Here is a 19,441-nt window from a genome sequence, read left to right on the forward strand (position 1 = left end):
AACTACATTAGGTGACCAGGAACCAGGCTCAGTTAGGAGTTCAGCCCTAACAGTTTAGTGAGATCATTGATATAGTCTGATGGGCAGGTTGAAAACATAGACCAAAATGACCAGCAAGTCTGTTGTGGGCTTAGCTGACCATAGTGGTTTGCACTGAGGGCTTATCTGGTCATCGAGATCAGTGTTGCTCAAGTTGACAATCTAGCCTGGATACAATGGCAGAACAAAGCATATAAATGGTCATGGCCATGTAACTGTTAAATAAGTTGCAGGGATGTAGAGTACACAGAGAAGAGGAGGGGTCCAAGTATTGACCCTTGAGGTACCCCGGGACCAGTTGATGTGCTTCGGACACCTCTCTCCTCCAGCTAACCTTGAAAGACCCACCTCTGAGGTAAGATGCACTTCAGCAAAGTGAAGTTTCTGGGATGTGCAGCGAAGAAAGTGTGGACAAAATTATCTGATGGTTAATTGTGTCAAACGTTGCAGATAAATCTAGCAGTATGAGAATTTATGATTATGAAAGTGTTAGAGTAAATAAGAAACTAATTCAATTTAAAGAAAAATGATTGTTAAATGTTATATTCCATGTAATGTTGTCTTAATGTTATCTTCCATCAAATCCAGTGATGCTACAATTTTGAATAGAAACATTATCTACATTGACATCTATTAACATTATCTTTATTCCCGGAATTCATTTGTTGAATTGTAGGATTGAATGAACACCTCTGTTCACTGGCAAAAGAAGCAAAAAGCAGATTGTCATGTTATGTTTTACACAATTGCCAAGAAATGAGGCCACACACTGCTGTATTATGCACTTTATTGGATGTAAGAGCTGCCAATCTGGATTTTCTTTAATACATGTTACGAGTTAGCAGTAGGAACCTGCTCTGCAGATTTTTCGGTTTAGACATGTTTAGTTCTGGCTTAATCTGAAGGTTTGGTTAAGATGATGTAAGAGTGTGTGTGCTTTTCCTAATATATGTGAGTTATTATATGCATAATAATAAGCAGCATTTGTTTTAGGTGCATTTATTGTTCGGTTGCATGTGAGTGTGTGTGCAATAATATTTGCAATGTGAAGTCAGCATTTCAGCTCTATACGTGTCCAGAGTAATGATACAAAAGCTGATGAATATTTGTTACATCATTTAGATATGAATGTTTGAGTAAATCTCTAGAAAACATGCCCAGATAAGATATAACTACAAAATCAAAAGAAATAAGAATTTTAAAATCCTTTTTAAGTCCATTGCTTAAAATAAAATAAATTATAATATATTATGTATGTATTTACTTACTTTTATTTATTTATTTATTTGCATTGAGGTAATGAAAATTTGGGAGAAAATGTTATTGAAATGGTCATGAAAATAGTCACAATGCAACTCTTAGTCCCAAGATAGGCTTTATTTTTAAATATAACTTCTTATTGTTTTCTTTTGATTTTGGGGTCAAATATGACTGGACATGTTATCTCCCAGTGACATTCATTATTACATATCATATACGTCTATTTACTGTAAGCTTTCAATTAATATAGTCAGAAGATCATATTGTCTTAGTAAGCAATAGTAATATGAGTTCCTTATGGTATTCTTGGGGTCATAAACAGTGACTCAAACAGTACTCTGTTACTCTATATTCATTTTGAAGATCAAACAATATTTGTATTATAGAATATGACATCTTAATATAGCACACAAACTCACTCTCACTTTCAAACACAGACACACCCACTCATATAGTTTACATAACTTTACTTGAACAGTCCCAGGACAGCTATCCACACTTAAAAGTCTGTAAGATAAGGGATCATTCACATAATGTACTCAAAAAGGTTTAGAGGTTACGAAATCCCTCCAAGGTGGGACAGCCCATGTTTGCGTGTGTGTGTGTGTGTGTGTGTGTGTGTGTGTGTGTGTGCATATTCACAATTATAACATATGCAGTTATAATTCTTGTAGCCTCATTAATATTTTCCCTTCTTTGAGAACCTCAAGGATGGCCACCTTTACAAACAGTTTAAATGCTGTACGTTTGATATGGCTCACTTTAGGAGAGATATGTCATCAGAGAAATCTCCAGCGCCCAGAGGATGAAGGCAGCGCGTAAAACGCCACTGACAGACCATGAGGCACAGAGGCAGCATAAATAGGGCACAGATGCCCGCCATAATGTAGGCGATGGTCATTAATGTGGACTCGTCGGTCTGAGGGACATTGTAGCCACAGTCCTCAAGGTCCACACCATGGAACGGTCCCTCCACTGAGGCCGTACGGAACTCATCGTGGACTAGAGAGAAGGAGAGAAGGAAAATAACAAAGACAAGAACATGAACAAACACAGAATAAGGAAAAGAAGTGGGGTTGGTAGGTGACATGATCTCATTGCAGTAATGTGCCCAGATCATTTATTCTTATGTTAGTATAAAATTCTTATTACTGTAATATTATGTGTTTATAATATAATATGCAATGTGTTTTTTGTTTGTTTGTAAAAAAAAATTTGCATTGCATTCGATTTTTCATGTAGTTATTGTTCCCTTTCTAGGGAACGAGACGCTGCGTCAATGACGCTTTGGGAACGCCCCTGCGTGATTTTGTCTGAATCATTTGTGTCAACTAGTCCAATGGCGACTCAGAACATCACGGGCGGGTGATGTCACGACCAGGAAAGCATAAAAGCACATCTGGAATGACCAGCGTTAGCTTCAGTGCCTCAGCAAGCACTAGAGCTAAGATTATCAGCCCGAGCCCGAACTTGCGAACCCGCGGGCCGAGTCGGGCCGATATTTCCCGCCACTATCCTCGGGCCGGGCCCTTGATCAAGCATTTGTGTTTTTTGAATCATTACTTTATTAGCCTAATTGGGTGGACAATGCAACACGTCACGTGTCATGCGCAGTGTATCCTCCACTCACACATCACTCACGCATCATCTGGTGTGCTGTATTGTAGCTTAAGTGCAAAGAAAAATATAAAAACAGGAGAATTAACTTTGAGCAAGTTTGGATGAAAGTCGGAGGTATGGAACCATTTTAAACAAGTCGTGGGCAGTGACGTTTATTTTACCGTTTCTTTATTCGGATCCATTTGTGATCCGTTCTATTCTGAATAAACAAACAACGCAGTTTACATGCTTCGTACTTGTTGCATTATTCATTAAGATAATTCTAAACAGATTTCTGTAGTTCAAACAACTCGGAATTGTAGTTGAGAGCGTCAGTTATAACGGCCCACGTATTAAAAAATGGGCGGGTTTAAATCGGGCTCGGGCTCAGAATTACAGTTAATGTGTCGGGCCGGGCTCGGACACATCGTGCACGGGCTCGGGCTTGATTTTTTTGGGCCCGATCTAAGCTCTAGCAAGCAATCTGTGTGAAACTGTTATTTATTGTTGTCTGTCACTGTATCAGTCAGCAGCATACGATATTATGGTGAGCAAGCAAACATTTCGATTGTGTGGTCCTCCCTACCCTCGTTTCATTACGGGAGGGTATACACACGATTTATGTGTTGTTTGTTTGGGAACGGAGCATGCTCTGTCCGCGCTCGAGGGTGCTGACTCTTTTTCTCAAGGGAAGAAAAGACTATGCAATAAAGAATCGAGTGACTCAGATCTTGTGTTTGCTGAGGAAACGCATAGATTACGAGTCCGTAAAATGTTGTGTGTTGCAAGCTATAAATTTATGATTTATTGTATATTGAAACTATTTTAATATAGTTCAGCCTTTTCATCAAATGGCCGGCCGAGAGACAGAGCGCTCGGCCAAAAAGCTAATTAGACAAGCTTTTCCTGTCATCAAAATTACAACATCCACGTCGAGGGCCTTCCATTATTTCCCGATGTCCACTCTGAGAATTTGAGATTGCAGATTAAACCCTTTTCAGCTTGGGTATTCAGTTCTTAATTAAAAAAAACAGAAACTTGAGCTATCTGTCCTCCGTCGCGGCGTAGTCCCTTAAGGCCCGGACATTACCCTCCAGGCTGGTTAGAACTACTTTGGAGCTGGTGGGTAAGGCGTATACGTCAGCAGGCAGACCTGTTAAGAGACCTGGAGTATCTTCTTCCAGGTCTCTGGGGTGCCCATTCCTCCTTTGTACCCTCAGGAGGCCGTTCTGCCAATCCTGCCACCCTCAGTGTTTCGGGGCACAGCGGTTTTTAGTGAGCTCATGCTCGATTTTCCTCGAAAGGGAACGTCTCAGGTTATGACTGTAACCATAGTTCCCTGAGAGGGGAACGAGACGTTGCATCGCCCTGCCATACTTCCTTCATCCCTGTGATCGACTTGCTTCTGATAAAAGAAAGTAATGCTGGTCATTCCGGATGTGCTTTTGATGGTAGTAACCTTTTCTAATAAGCAGAGGCTGATGGTTATGGAAGTCCCTACTGTTCAGTCATGGAAAACCGATTGAGATTGTCAAAGAGTACAAGTACCTGGGGACAACTTTTGACAGTCTGCTTAAATTTGCTTCAAATACAGAGATACTGAGGAAATTCCAGCAGCGGCAGTACCTTTTAAGGAAGCTCAATTCCTTTGGAGTTAGTAAGAACATTCTTATCATGTTCTACTACTCCTACATTGAAAGTGTCACTACATTCTCCATTGTCTGCTGGTTTCATTCTATTAGCCTCAAAAATAGAAATAGTCTGGAGCGCACTGTTAAAGTCTGCTCAAAAATAATTGGACTCCCTATTAGAGGGCTCTTTCTACTATAAATGATCAGCAAACATTGAGATTGGCTGGACGGATTTTACAAGACACTTCACATGTCATGTTCTCTGTTTTTGAGTGGCTTCCTTCAGGGCGACGGCTTCGCTGTCCATGTTGTAGGACTCAAAGGAGGAAGGCAACCTTTGTTGCTTCAAACCTTTGTTGCTCCAAAATCAGTGCAGCTTTTAAATTCTCAACCATCTCTGGCCCCCTGGGTTACCAAGTTGTGATTTTAGAGATGTTTTTTTTTTTTTTTACTCTGTTATATACATACATATTTACGTATTTAATCATTCTTATATATGGTATGGACTAGTTGTTGTTTTTTAGGTATCCACTTGAAGTGGTTTTTTATTAATATGTATTCCGTGCACACTGTTATTATTTATTTAATGTATTATGTTTTTATGTATATTGTTTACGTGACTCTACATGGCCTCATTAATTGCCCCTTGGGGACAAATAAAGTGTTTTGAAATTGAAATTTGAAATTGAAATAGGCTTTCCTGGTCGTGACGTCACCTGACCGTGATTGCCATTGGACTAGTTAACACAAGTGCTTCAGACGCAATCACGCAGAGGCGTTCCCAAAGCGCCAATATTTTTATTTGATTTGATTGTGGCACAAGTGTCCTAATACTTTCTGAGGCCACTGTAAGTGGAGAAAATGCTCTCTCACCGTGACATGTGCTGACAGCAAAGCCAATGCGTTTGTGTTCTCGGTCAAACACCACATAGAAGCCCTCCATGATGACGGCACCCATTACTGTACCAGTGCTCGACTGAGACACAGCGAATTTATAACAGTCCTCCTGTGCCGACGCCACGTCCTCCACCGGCCTCAGGTACTGCTGCAGAGACCCGAGAGAGACAGACACACATCAGCTACACATCCATGCGTTCCCAAACCAATAGAGATGACAAAACAGATAAATGATTGTGTAGACAACAAGAGAGCAAGAAGATTATTTGAAGAAGTCGATAATCTCAGCATGGTCGGTGTATTGGCTTGTACTTTTGGACCTGCTGTTGTATGAGTCTAGCTTCAAGAGAGCAACTGTACTTCTGTGTTGTCTGCTCTTGCCAAGCTTGCTAATGTTGGATTAATTCAAGGGTTTACGACTCTGGCCCTCAAGATCCCCTTTCCTGCAGAGTTTAGCTCCAACTTTCAACCTTAAATTCACATGCCTGTAGCCCTGTACCTTTCTAGTGATCCGGAAGACCTTGATCACTTTGTTCAGGTGTATTTGATTAAGGTTGAAGCTAAATTCTTCGAGAAACTGGACCTCAAGAGCCAGAGTTGGTGTATAACTAGGAATGTCTCAAGGTCATTAATTCACCACGTGTCTATTAACATGTCCGTATATATATATAAAAAAAGATCCAGCTGCTCCACCAGGTTGAGTGGTTATAGTTGGTACAGTGAGTAAATTGCATTGAAATTTGAGATATAGTATCCCATGCATTGCGCTTTGCACATTTGAGCTCAAGTGTCAAACTTTACTCTTGAAGGGCAACTGTTCTGCAGTGTGTAGCTCCAACCAGCTCCAAAACACCTGCCTGGACATTTCTAGCAGAGATGGTCTTATGATTGGGAGACATGAGGGTCCATGGCTTTACCAGGAGAAAGCATAAAGGCCAACTTAAGCCGGGTGCACACTGCAATTTTGGCCACGATTTGGCCAATTTTGACAAATTGTCGATTGATGACCCTTGCGATCAAATTTTACCTCAGACGAAAATCTGGCAGTGTCAGAAGATTTGACTCATAGTCCTGCAGTGCGAGTTCTCCTACGACGACCATCAAATTGTCTTCGTTTTTCAAGACAAGCCATGACCAAAATTAAAGGTCCCGTTCTATGTGATCCCATGTTTCAAACTTTAGTTAGTGTGTAATGTTGTTGTTAGAGTATAAATAATATCTGTAAAATTATAAAGCTCAAAGTTCAATGCCAAGCGAGATATTTTATTTAACAGAAGTTGACTACAAAAAACGGCTGGATTGGACTACACCCCTCTACATCCTGCTTTAATGATGTCACTAGAACCGTAACCTCCGCCCACAGGAACACAGGCGTATTGATGGCGAAATGTCAACAGACGTGGTTGATGTTTATCTATAATCGGATACCGCAAAAGTTTAATTCGAAGTTGTTAGTTTGCTCTGTCCATTTCACCACGGACTGTTTTTCTAACCTGGAATAATATCAAGCAGACTTCTCTCAGCGTTTCATACTGACGAAGGGGACTATTTCAACTATATTCCAGCAAGCGGTAAGTAGTGATTTAATATGGAAGTAGCGATCACTCTTCACATCGTTCGTTTCTCTTAGTAGGATGAAAATAATCTTACTTAAACTGTGATTAATATACAGAAAGTGATCAAAGAACAATCCCTTTCCAATCGCCCAAGCTGTCAATCACACAGCGCGAGTTTATGGACACTTGCCAAAACTCGTTATGAAATCAATGACGCTGTTACACTGCACAACAAAGCTCTTACTGTATTTATATGCCTCATGTTTGCATTGGTGAAATCATTAGTGATAGTGCAGAAACTGCGTTGCAATGATAAGATCTTTCACGCGATCAACAGGCTGTCATCTGCTCAGTTCTCATAACTGCAACCTTTTATGTGATTGAAATAGATCTAAATACTTAAAAAACTTCTCATGATTCGTTAATACAGATAGCTGTAATAGTAAAAACGTATAATAGCTGTAATAGTAAAAGTTTTCCAGATAGTTCCACATTTAATGCCAGATATTTCATATGCAAGCATGTCAGCCAATCACAGCAGAGGGCGTTTACACTGAAGTCTCTCAGCAGACACGCCTCTTCAAACAGAGTGTTCAAACCAGGGAATGAAATCAGGCTAGGAAATATGCCTTTTATTTCTAAATTATAACAATTTTTGATCTAAAAAACATACTAACATTATAAGGGCACCCCTGGAAACATTATTAAATAATAAAAATAATCCATGGAATGGGACCTTTAACGTTAGAGATTTCTTTGTAGCCACCATTTCAGTCCTGCGTGTAACGCAACTCACATCACCGAACGTGTCATTGATTGATGATGTAAAACTCCAGAAAAGTTTTCCCGCGTGTGTCTGTTGTTAACGCGTCTTGACTGCCATACAGTCTGACATCAGTGACAACTGACATCTTACAGTGTGACATGGCTTATAGCGTTCATCAGGTTCGTACAGTCTGACAAGCAACAATCGTAAAGGACTATTATAAATTGCACAGTGCACCCGGCTTTAGATCACGTGTGCCCTGACAACCAATCAAATTACAGTCTTGATGATATTGAATTTCTTTCAGTTGTGCAACAGTCAATCACTGTTTGTGGATACCATTAACGAGAAGTACCAAAACTAAAGTGCCCTATTTAAGAGTATAGGGAGCGATTTGGGACACAGCCCTTGATTAGCAGGTTCAGGTGCGTTTAATAGGGTTAGAGCTGAACTCTGCAGGACAGTGGCCCTCCAGGAGTTTGAGACCCCTGTTTTAGCATATACAATTATTTAGCAACAATTATAAGTATTGCATGCTTTCAGAACACATGCACAGTACATTCTGCAGTAGCTACTGTGACAGTTTGGTTGGCACAAAGGGATAGTTCACCCAAAAATGAAAAATTAGGACTTAGGACTTAGGAAAAATTAGGACTCTAGGGAAAGCAGTCATACAGGTTTAAAACCACATGAGGGTGAGTGAATAATGAGAGAATTGAAATTTTTGGGTGAACTATCCCTTCAACTGTTGCCGCATGAAGACAGAATATGGTTTGACCGATAATCAATTTGATCATTCTGACCCATATTTCGACTTTATCCGTTATCTTTATATATGGGTTATGTGGCCAGCAGCCTCTTATATCAGTATGCCATCCTGAAAGTTGTCATAGCCATAGAATGAAGAAAGCAGAATGATGGTACCTGTGGCAGGATGGAGATTCGGAAGGACTGGTTTCTATTTTCACTCATTAGGTATAGAGAAATGACAGGGAAGATATGCCAGGGTGTGGTGCCCGCCTGCCAACATACCAGCTGCTCCCCCAGCCAAAAACCTGAAGGAAACTGTTCAGTCTGTGGAGACAAAGATCCAACTGTGAGAGAAATCTGAAAACGTTTAGCATGTTCAAGAATGAGTCCAGCTGAGACAGAGTGTGATTTAAACTGACCGATGAAGCCGCTTCAATGGCCTTCACAGCAGCCTGGAACACTTTACGAGGGAGACGCAGGTTTGTAGTGCCGCTGTCCACAATACTCTTATCATAGTTATACTGAGAGAGAGAGAGAGAGAGAGAGAGAGAGAGAGAGAGAGAGAGAGAGAGAGAGAGAGAGAGAGAGAGAGAGAGAGAGAGAGAAACAATAAGAATGTCTGCTTTTAGCAATGGCTAGTTTGGGTTACACTTTATTTTAAGGTGTCATTGTTACAGTGTAATTATACATTTAAGTACTGAGTAATATGTATTAATAACGTACTTACTATAGGGTTAGGGTAGGATTAGGATTTTTTTGAGAGTTAGTTGCATGTAATTATGAATAATTTACTATTATTACTATGTTAAGTACATGTAACAAGGACACTGCCAGACCTTACCAGGCCTTTTTTACAGTAAAATTCTGACAACACCATGTATGAAAGAAATAATGTTAAACTGGTTTGTAAACTGTTTTCACACAGTCAGTTGTAGTTCTTGTCTTTCCCTGTCCTTCAGTGATTCTACTTATCAGGTGTTCATCCGTGTCTGAATTCACTCACTTCTTTTCAATGGGGACTATATTAGTGAACTAATGTAGGGAATAGTGAATGAGGCTATAGGGTGTGATTTGGAACACAGCCTCTGAGTGTTGACTTTGAGTGGTGCTAATTCACAGTATATTCCTGTAGGCTACTTTCTCGAAAATGACAAATATCACCCTGAATGCATTGTTTTCTACGGTATATTACTGTTTTAGTGGGAAATGGTATGATACTGTCAAAGCAGCAGTCTGTTCAATTGCATTCTTTAACCATGACCAACTGGGAGATGTTTCTTCAGATATGGTTTTGGCATTTGGGGAAAAGATCCCTTAAAATGCACTACTAACAATGTCCAACAGTAGGCACACCTTTGTCTTGCTAATGCTGCTTTCATAGGTTATTATTTAGATACATATACAATTAAATCAAATAATATATGTTTTACAAATGTTTATTTTGTGCATAGACAGCACACAATCTCATTTCAACACATTTAACAAATGGCTACGCTATTTTTAATTTTGTAATTTCATCTGAATATCAACATTTGTGAGATTTAATCAGTCAAAACAGTTTTAAGGTTAATTGATCTACAGCAGATGTGTGTCTCTGGAAAACAGTGATCTATGACATTACATTATGTTGAAGTTTTTTGTGTCTATTTGTTAACAAGGGATTTGTGGATACATTATTGTTTTTTTTTTTTTGTTGTTGTTGAGTATAAATTATATTTTTACTTAAAAATGAAAATGGGCCACCAGAATTGGCATAAAAGGACCACAGTGACATATTGTTACTCTTATTATGTTTTAATGGAATTCTTATTGTAATCTATTGGGTTATTATTCAATATATCCATGAATTAGACACATTTCAGGTCTCTTCACTATATTAAAACCTATAGGCTAATTGAGTGAAATCATTGACACATGAATTCTTAGTGTTGATATGACATATCTTCAAATCTTCAAATATGGGCAATTAAATATGTAAATATTCATATGCCTCTATTAATGGCATGTGAAAAATATATACAAAAGGTTTAAAGGTTTTAATGTTTAAATGTAAAAAGTTTTTGTTTTTTTGTGTTTTTTTGAAAAACAACCCCTGGGAAATAAAAGCACACATGCTTGAATATACTTGAAATGTATTTGTGTGTGTGCTTAGTTTTCTCAGTAGAAATAAATGCTTCATGGCAAAAAACTTTTAAAAAAAACCCAGAAGACTTGTTCTCACTTCTTTGCAGTCCATATTGAGATCCTGTCCGTTAACCTCAATGCGCACGATGATGACCTCATAATACCACTCTCGTCTGATTGGTGTGTACCACAGCTCCCCAACATACAAGGACGGATCTACTCCCCCAATGATCTGGAAAGAATAAAGATAATCTGTGAATGAACAAATCATTTTTATAGTATTTTAGTGTTATTTTAGTATTTGTTTTGTTGCACATCACATATAACTTTTTAACAACATGGTAAGAGTGTGATTCAAAGATTCTGAATCTATTATGACTATTTTTATGACGTATTCTTGTCCTTTTATCGGAGCTTGGCAGTCTCAGTTTCATTTAGTTTTCCATGGAAGACAGTCATTTAGAGTAAATTTAAACTTGGGGTCAATCAACCATTTCTTGCACTGAAATGGTCTTCTTCTCTGTCATGTTGTCCTGTTCGATCTTCCCAGCGGCTCTCACCATACTGCCCCCTACAGTGGAGCTGCCGGCGCTGTAGTTCTGGGTGAATCCTGCTCCACAGAGTTGCAGAGAAAACACGTCTGGGACGCTGGTCTGTCTCAACAGGGAGTCGAAGAACGGCTCTAGAGTCTCATCCGGCTGAAAGACGGAAAACCTGATTAGAAGAGACTTTTCATTAAGCATTGTGAAGTTACGACAACACAAGCGCCCAGAAACCCTGCAGGAACCGACCCTTGCGATCTCGGCGTAGGCCAGCCCCAGTATTCCCTCCCAGTTGGACCCGTTGATGAAGAAGCGATCCGACTGGGTGATCGCAGCGATGTTGGCCCTCAGAGACACATTTGGGCCGTGAGGAATCGACACCAGATCGGTGCCCAGCTCGCCCTCCCACCGGCCCTGTGTGTACGGCACATACACACCGCGGCCCAGATCTCTGTACGATGACGAACTATCAACACAAACAGGAAAATGTTGCAAAGTTTATTAGCCTTTATAACACATGTCAAGACACATTTGTGTGTGATTAGTTATTACTATACTCACAGAGAACGATGGTAATATCTGTGGAGGAATGGGTGAGCGGCGGCACCGACTGCAAAATTACTGCTGCCCGTATCAACCAAGATGTTCAACTGAAACACAAAGGGATTTACTCTGTGATTAAAGCTGCAGTCCGTAGTTTTTCCTCTTTGTCGCCATCTCTGTTTGAAATCTGCAATTGCAGTTATTCGCAGAATTATCAGCTTTATTTGGGTTTTTCCTCGGCACGGCACAGCGCGGCTGAATCCGATGTTTTGAGGAGAATGTGCGGCTGTCAGTCGCTGCCGGTGTGGATCCTGGCATTCGCAATCACAGATTCTACTTTTTGGAAGTGTGACCAACATAGGAATTTTCACCGGAAAATGTTGAATGTCTTAAAGCTACACTGTGTAATTTTTTAAGTTGATTTTTAGCAAAAAACACTTTGTTCTTTCAAAATGATATGTGCTCATTAATGTGTAAGTACTTCTACCAACTTATTAAGTATTCTCGTAAGCGTAGAATCTGCCATTTAGAATACATACGAGCGAGTCGCTCGAATGGCGGCAGCCATGTTGCGCCTCCATCTTGAAAATACATTAGACAAAGAGGGACATACCTGGAAATTCAAGCTTCGCCTTTCGCGTTTTTACACTCAGTGGCACCGTGACGAATGCGAGGGGGAGATTACTCGCGACTGCCGGCAGATTTGAAATAGCACGGCCACCGTAGGAGTTAAAACGCCCTCGGAATGGGAGGGGCTAGAAAGTAATATTCAGTTGCTAGTCATAAACAATTTCACCACTAGATGGGAGAAAATCCTACACAGTGTAGCTTTAACGAGCAAGTAACATCCACTTTTGTTCTGACCAACAAAGGGAAAAAAAGCATTGCAGTAAATTGCGCTGATTAAATCTAACGATCGCTTATATCACGTCAAACCGTGCAAATTATACTTTGTTCTCAAATTGTTAACGTTAACAACATCAGCATTGCGTGACTACATTTAATGCCCTTCCGATATTATCCTTGTTTTCGCATGGGCCCGGTTGCAGTCTCTTTTTTTCTGTAGACACTCTTTGGTCTTTACTTAAAGATTCCAGCATCGATTTTTGACCAATGTTTTAAAAAAAAAGAATTTTTACAGTTAAAGTCATTTTTTTATTTGTGTCAGGAGTGCACATCAATCATGCTGAATCAAACTGGTATTTACCATTTCACATAAAAAGAGAACACATACCTATCTGGTTGCACCTGCTTCCATTTATTTGCGATCACAGAAATGGACAAAACAACTCCCTTAAGGCTGTTAAATCCAAATGCTTACACATTTAGAAACATACTGATAAAATGTCATATGTTTATGTCACATTTCTGAGCATTTATATAAATTTTCAACGAAATTATGTGATGATTGCGATTTGGTTTGAGCGTCTCACTATCCTTTCAGCCAGAGCAACAGAGGGAGCTCACAAGCAGAAAACAGGAGTAATGAATTATACGAGTTCACCGGATTGCATGTTTTTTATGACGTATATGCGGATGCATTAGTCTGGTATCAACAAAGGCACAGGGAGGGAAGAGACAGATAAAACATGCAACCAAATAAATACACAATTATAATCATACATGATTTGTCTACGTTCTTCTCTGGTATTTTCCATAAACATATGTTTTTATTATAGCAATGGTTAGCAAGTAGCCTTTAGTTTAGCATGATCAGAATCCCCATCGGATCACAAGGAAGTTAGTGGCACTCAGCACTTTTCAACGTCAAAGACCGTTCTTATGAATATGAACGTTGGCGTGGATTTTAGCGTACACACACACTGTTCAAATCTGTGCATACACACCTTTTATACATGAGGCCCCTAATCTCTAGATGTGGCTCAGGTCTGTGACTGTGACTATTGCTCTGTTGTCAAATGTTTCTGACCTTGTGTGTGTTTGTGAAGGGGTATTTAAGAATGAGATATATTATCGATCTGCCTCGTTCACCAGCGACGGACTGGCAGCCTGCCTCTCAGCTTTAGACTCACTGACTGAGCGAAATGAGATCCACACTGAGGGAGAGCGAGACGGAGAGACACAGGCAGGATGGGAAACCTGAGGACGAGAAAGAGCTGCCAGACATCTTCAGGACTTCGCAGATCTCTAGCATGTTATAGCAGATAGACTGCTATATTGGCCGTTTAAAAGAATGGTTGATTCATGACATATTATATTGATAAATCATACTGACAGACCACTTCTATACATAATACCGCTTTGTTGTAAAAATATCATACTTATACATTCACAAATTTAGACCAAACTTTACTGAATTGTTCCAAACACATCTCTCCATCTCAATTAGAGAACCGTTTTCGATTCATCAGTGTTTTTGAATTCAACGGTGGTTGATACGCACTTGACCTTCTTACCACGTCTGCCTATTCCTCTCAGCAGCTCTTCAGCGTTTCTCTCGTGTAGTAAGAATTGAGCTGACTCGTCATGTCATTGATTTGTCCTGTGGGCTTCCTGTTATTCTGCTCACTGAATCTGGCTTGTGTGCATCCTTCCTCTAAGGCCTGCCTTCACCTCGTCTCTCAGTGCTTCCTCTTCCTCATACATTATATGACCTTGTTGACCAGAAATGATATTGTGGCAATGGACCGTTGAAGATGTTTGGTGTGCAAAAACACTAATTCATTTCCTTTCCACATCATTTTTAAGCTAGTGCATGACCCAGTAGACGGGCACACAAAACAGCTATAGTGATGCCACTAGCTCAGCATACGAGTTCTCTCTCTCTATCAGAGGAAAATGGGGTTTTATCACTCTGTGAGAACTTAGATCAAGTCTTCCTGTAGCTTAAACAGTAGAGCATGACATTAGCAATGTCATGAGTTCGATTCCCAGCAAATGCATGAATTAAGCAAATGTTTAGTTAAATGTAAAGTAAGTAGCTTTGGATAAAAGATGCATAAATGTCCATTTTAAACGTTTCAATTGAAACAATTATTGTTGGTACATGTTTCTTATAACAAAAAGATGGAATGTAGATCTGTAGTAGTGTATATGTTCTGGGCAATAGTGCTGTAATGATTCATGTCTGTGTTCCTCTGTCTTGTCCCGTGTTTAGCAGTTCCCCGTTATGTTGATTAGTCCCCCCAGGTGTTTCTGATTAACCACGCCCCTTGTTATCTTGTTTAGCTTGTTTGCCTATGTATTTAAAGGGATACTCCACTTTTTTCGGAAATATGCTCATTTTACATCTCCCCCAGAGTTAAACAGTTGAGTTTTACCGTTTTAGAATCCATTCAGCCGAACTCCGGGTCTGACGGTACCACTTTTAGCATAGCTTAGCACAGATCATTGATTCTGATTAGTCCAGTAGCATTTCTTTCAAAATGACCAAAGAGTTTCAATATTTTTCCTATTTAAAACTTGACTCTTCTGTAGTTAAACCGTGTACTAAGATCGACGGAAAATGAAAAGTTGCGATTTTCTAAGCCTATATGGCTAGGAACTACTCTCATTCCGGCGTAATAATCAAGGAACTGTGCGGCTGTACCATGAGTGCAGCAGGCGTAGTGATATGACGCAGCGCCTGAAAATAGGTCTAATAGGTTAGACAAACTTAGTCCCGGTCACGTTGGAAGAAGTTACCGAGCTGGGGACTATTTTCAGGCGCTGCGTCATATCATTACGCCTGCTGCACTCATGGTACAGACACACAGTTCCTTGATTATTACGCTGGAATGAGAGTAGTTCCTAGCCATATCAGCCTAGAAAATCGCAACTTTTCATTTTCCGTCGATCTTAGTACACGGTTTAACTACAGAAGAGTCAAGTTTTAAATAGGAAAAATATTGAAACTTTTTGGTCATTTTGAAAGAAATGCTACTGGACTCATCAGAATCAATGATCTGTGCTAAGCTATGCTAAAAGTGGTACCGTCAGAACCGGAGTTCGGCTGAATGGATTCTAAAACGGTAAAACTCAACTGTTTAACTCTGGGGGAGATGTAAAATGAGCTTATTTCCGAAAAAAGTGGAGTATCCCTTTAAGCCCTGTGTCTAGTCTCAGTCTTTGTGAGTTCTTGTATGTTGGCTGTTTGGTTCCTGTGTCCCTAGTCTGAGTTTGTCTAGTTTGGGGTTTATTTAATAAAGTTTGCTGCACGTGGATCCTGCTTCCTCCTATCATTCAACTCCAACGTAACAAGTGCACTATTATTCTAAGTTTACACAACAGTTTTTAAATAAAAACAGATTTTTTTTTTCATGCGTTTTTGCCATTCACTTACTGAAAACGCGAACTAAAACGTGTTTCAGGGTACGTTTACACGAAAACAATGTTCACGCGTGAAACAATGAAAACATCCCGTTCACGCGGATCTGCGAAAACGTCTAAAACACTGTATTCTGCTGCCAGGCCAGTAGATGGAGATGTCACTTTGTAAGGAAACACTGCGTGCCTATAGACTGAACGCGTAATGTGCATGAACATGATGTCACTGTTTTTACAAATTCGCATTTTTGTAGTTTACTAAATAACGGTATCGGTAACAAGGCAATAACGGTATCGTTATCATAAACTTGCACTTTGAATCCCGTTTTCAAAAGATTGCATTTTCAGACCCCTAAAACACATTTGTCATGTAAATGAACGGCCAAAACACATACAAAAGTTTCCCGCTTTCAGTTGAAAATAGTGTCGTGTAAACGGCCCCTCAAAGTGCACGTTTTTGAAAATGATACCGTTATCGTATCGCGCTGCTCGATTAATCGTTAAAAGGTCGCGATCTCGATCCAAACACCCACACAATCTAACTATACTGTGTCTATTAAACCTTTGACAAAATCACACCGGAACATTCAAAGCGGTGTTTTCACGCCCACTGATCCAGAAAGAACCGCTGGGATGTAGACTATTGATATAAAACTGTCTTTTCAATCACACAGTATCATTATTTTTACGTTACAAATATTCATATTATTACAGAAGAACTGAGATAAAAGTGCAAATTCAGATATAAATACTGATGTCTACAGAAGTGATCAAAATCGAGTAAATTACCTTTTAAAAGAAACATGGTGCTTCAAATAACGATTGTATTAATTACATTGTTACGCCACCAGGTGGCGACAAGTGACTTAATACAATGCATTTCTCATTGAATCAATTAAGAGATGTTCAAAAAACGCTAATTCATCCAGTAATGAAACAAGTGAAGTCTTTATGAGCAAGTCATTGAATCGTTTATTCAAACCAATTTCTTTTAATAATTAATTCAGATTCATTGAACATTTTAAAAAGACCGCAGCAATAAACGTTTGTCAGAACCGCTAGTAAATGATGTTATTTTGTTTAGTTATCTGTTTGTGGGAGAATCGTGATTCTCAATTTATCCAGAATCGTGGATCTGTAGTCTCATTTATGAAAAAAAAGTGACATCCGAAATCGCATACTTCTCTACTATACAGTAGGTGAAAAACAGTATGTGACAAAATTAGTATGTCCGAATTCACAGTACTCATAAAAGAGTAGGTAAAAATGTACCCGGATGAGATGCTACTTCCGGTGAAATTCTGAAGTGTGCATATGATGGGCACTTTACTATCCCATGAGGCCTTGGGAGTACGTCCAGATTACATTCATACTACATAGAACATATTTTTTTTGCGGCTGTTAAGTAATTACTTATTCAAAATAAGAGAGTATGTGATTTCAGATGCATCCCCGATTCCCAGGTGTATTACGTGTTCAGTCTATAGGTGTGCAGTGTTTCTTTACAAAGTGACATTGCCAACTACTGGCCTGGCAGCAGAATACAGGGTTTTCAGTCGTTCTCAGATCCGTGTGAATGGGAATCAGGGCTGGAGCTGTGAAAACTGATCCCCGTCTCAGCCTGTGCTCTTCACTACAGCTGTGACAGGTACACTTCACAAAACAGACTGTTGTTTTCTTAATCCCACAGTCAGCGTTTAGTCTTTTAATCAATGGTCTAATATTTCCATAAGGCACAAAGATCTAAATGAAACAGGCCATGCTTGGAATGGAATACAAGCATACTGTAATGTGGACTACTATAAAAATAAAATAAATAAAAAAACACCAGAAAACACCAATAACTAGAAGGTGACAATTACGCAACCTATAGACTGCATATAGCGTATTAAACTACCAGTTTAACACAGTATTACTATTTAACTGTTGGAATAACAGAAAGTGTATATCTCTTTAAATCACATTTTTATTTCACCAGTTCAGTAAAAAATAAAGCAAAGTATAAATAATCCTTCATTGCTCAAATCTGTTCTTTCTTTTTTTGTATTTAAAGTAATAAATAGCCTATGTAAATATGTAATCATTTTCGAAAATGGGTTCAAAGTTAGATACTGGCAAAATGTTAATTATATTATGGTTTATTTGGATACGTTTCTGTATTTTACTATTATTTTGACAGCCATGCTGAAAGACAACTTCCACATTTTTAGCCTTGATAAATAAAATAAAACACAATGTGAATAGATTATGTTGTCTTGGACAAAATCTTTCCTGTCCAAGAAAATTATGAAAAATAACATAACATTTGAATGGCCTTTTTTTTTTTTCTGGGGAGAGCAAATGTCAATAGGCTACATCACAAACAGTATGGGTAAGTTAGCGTGGAAGTGTGCTGTTTTGTTATATGGTGAGAGAGCCCGTTTATTTGGATTCAGTCTCACCTTCTGAGGTGCGGTGCCCACGGCCATTTCGATGTAATAACCTTGTCCTGACTTTCCACGAAGGTTGTCAATCATGTTTACAAAATTCATCCCACGGACTCCTCTGCGTGTCCGGGCGGCTCTCGAGGGGCCCCGGGGGGCCGCGGGCTGTGAGAGGGGCCCCTGCTGCAGGGGGACACGGAGCAACACTGAGCCCGAGCTGCCAGCGGAGGAGGTGACCGGTAGAAGGGCCATCAATGCCCATGAATACAGAAGCGGCACTCTCATCTTTACACGCTAGAAAATCCCTTTGTTTACTTTAGAACGCGTCAAGTGGCGGATCCCTAAGTTCTATTATGGCGTCATAATGCACAGAATGCCGACAGCAGAATGCGCAAATTCCAAATCCCAAATCCCAGCGAGCACTAAAGGACATTCGGGCTTATGTTTATTATCCTTCGTTTTCTCCATCCTCCGCATCTACAAACAACGGCAAACATTCCCGTTATCCACATTCTTATTTATAAGAATTGATTATATGGAGATTCCGAACTTGATGTCTATATTGCAAAACCTTCCCGCGTGATCTTTAAGAAACGAACTGTTAAATTGAGACGTTCTATTTAAATAAATGCAGTAGTAAAGCAGGTGGGCATCGCTCGTTTAGAGTTCGGTTGTTGAATGTCTGCCATTGAAATGTGCTCGACGTCGACGTGTCCATTTAGAGCTGTCTTTTGCCCTTTGATAATTTGACGGCGCAATAATCCGCATCTATATGTCCTCAAACAGCTCCTGCCTCCTCCTCCATCTTCCCTGCATCCGCACGCACTGGAGCGATGTCCGAATCCTGACTTAATCATTAGGATGAATCAATTCTGTTGAATGATTCAGTCAGAGCGATTCGTGAAGCGTACGACTGAAAGTGGTTTGAAGTAAAATAAAATGAGTCAAAATGTTAGGTGGTCCCACAAACTACGCACATTCCACGCAACATTTCGCTTAAGAAAAACAGGCTACAATGATATAGCTAAATATCCTGACTGAGGTT

The 19,441-nt window shown here is 39.6% G+C and overlaps 1 protein-coding gene across 2 annotated transcripts; it reads right to left on the reverse strand.

Annotated features, from left to right (window-relative positions):
* Nucleotides 1-810: 810 nt before the first annotated feature.
* Nucleotides 811-19,218, reverse strand: bace1 (beta-secretase 1). 2 transcript variants are annotated; one of them, XM_084418315.1, is made up of 9 exons: nucleotides 18,415-19,218; nucleotides 11,726-11,814; nucleotides 11,414-11,630; nucleotides 11,183-11,320; nucleotides 10,720-10,854; nucleotides 8,918-9,019; nucleotides 8,673-8,822; nucleotides 5,403-5,574; nucleotides 811-2,301 (listed from the first exon to the last, which is right to left on the reverse strand). In XM_084418315.1, exons 1-9 carry the CDS (start codon nucleotides 18,679-18,681, stop codon nucleotides 2,057-2,059), a joined length of 1,515 nt encoding a protein of 504 aa, XP_084274441.1. In that variant the 5' UTR covers nucleotides 18,682-19,218; the 3' UTR covers nucleotides 811-2,056. The 2 variants fall into 2 exon arrangements, with proteins under 2 accessions (XP_084274441.1, XP_084274440.1); XM_084418314.1 differs by having other exon boundaries at nucleotides 11,183-11,630; nucleotides 18,415-19,217.
* Between the last annotated feature and the right edge of the window lie 223 nt (nucleotides 19,219-19,441).

The sequence above is a fragment of the Rutilus rutilus genome (genome assembly GCF_951802725.1).
Source record: "Rutilus rutilus genome assembly, chromosome: 9".
NCBI lineage: Eukaryota > Metazoa > Chordata > Actinopteri > Cypriniformes > Leuciscidae > Rutilus > Rutilus rutilus.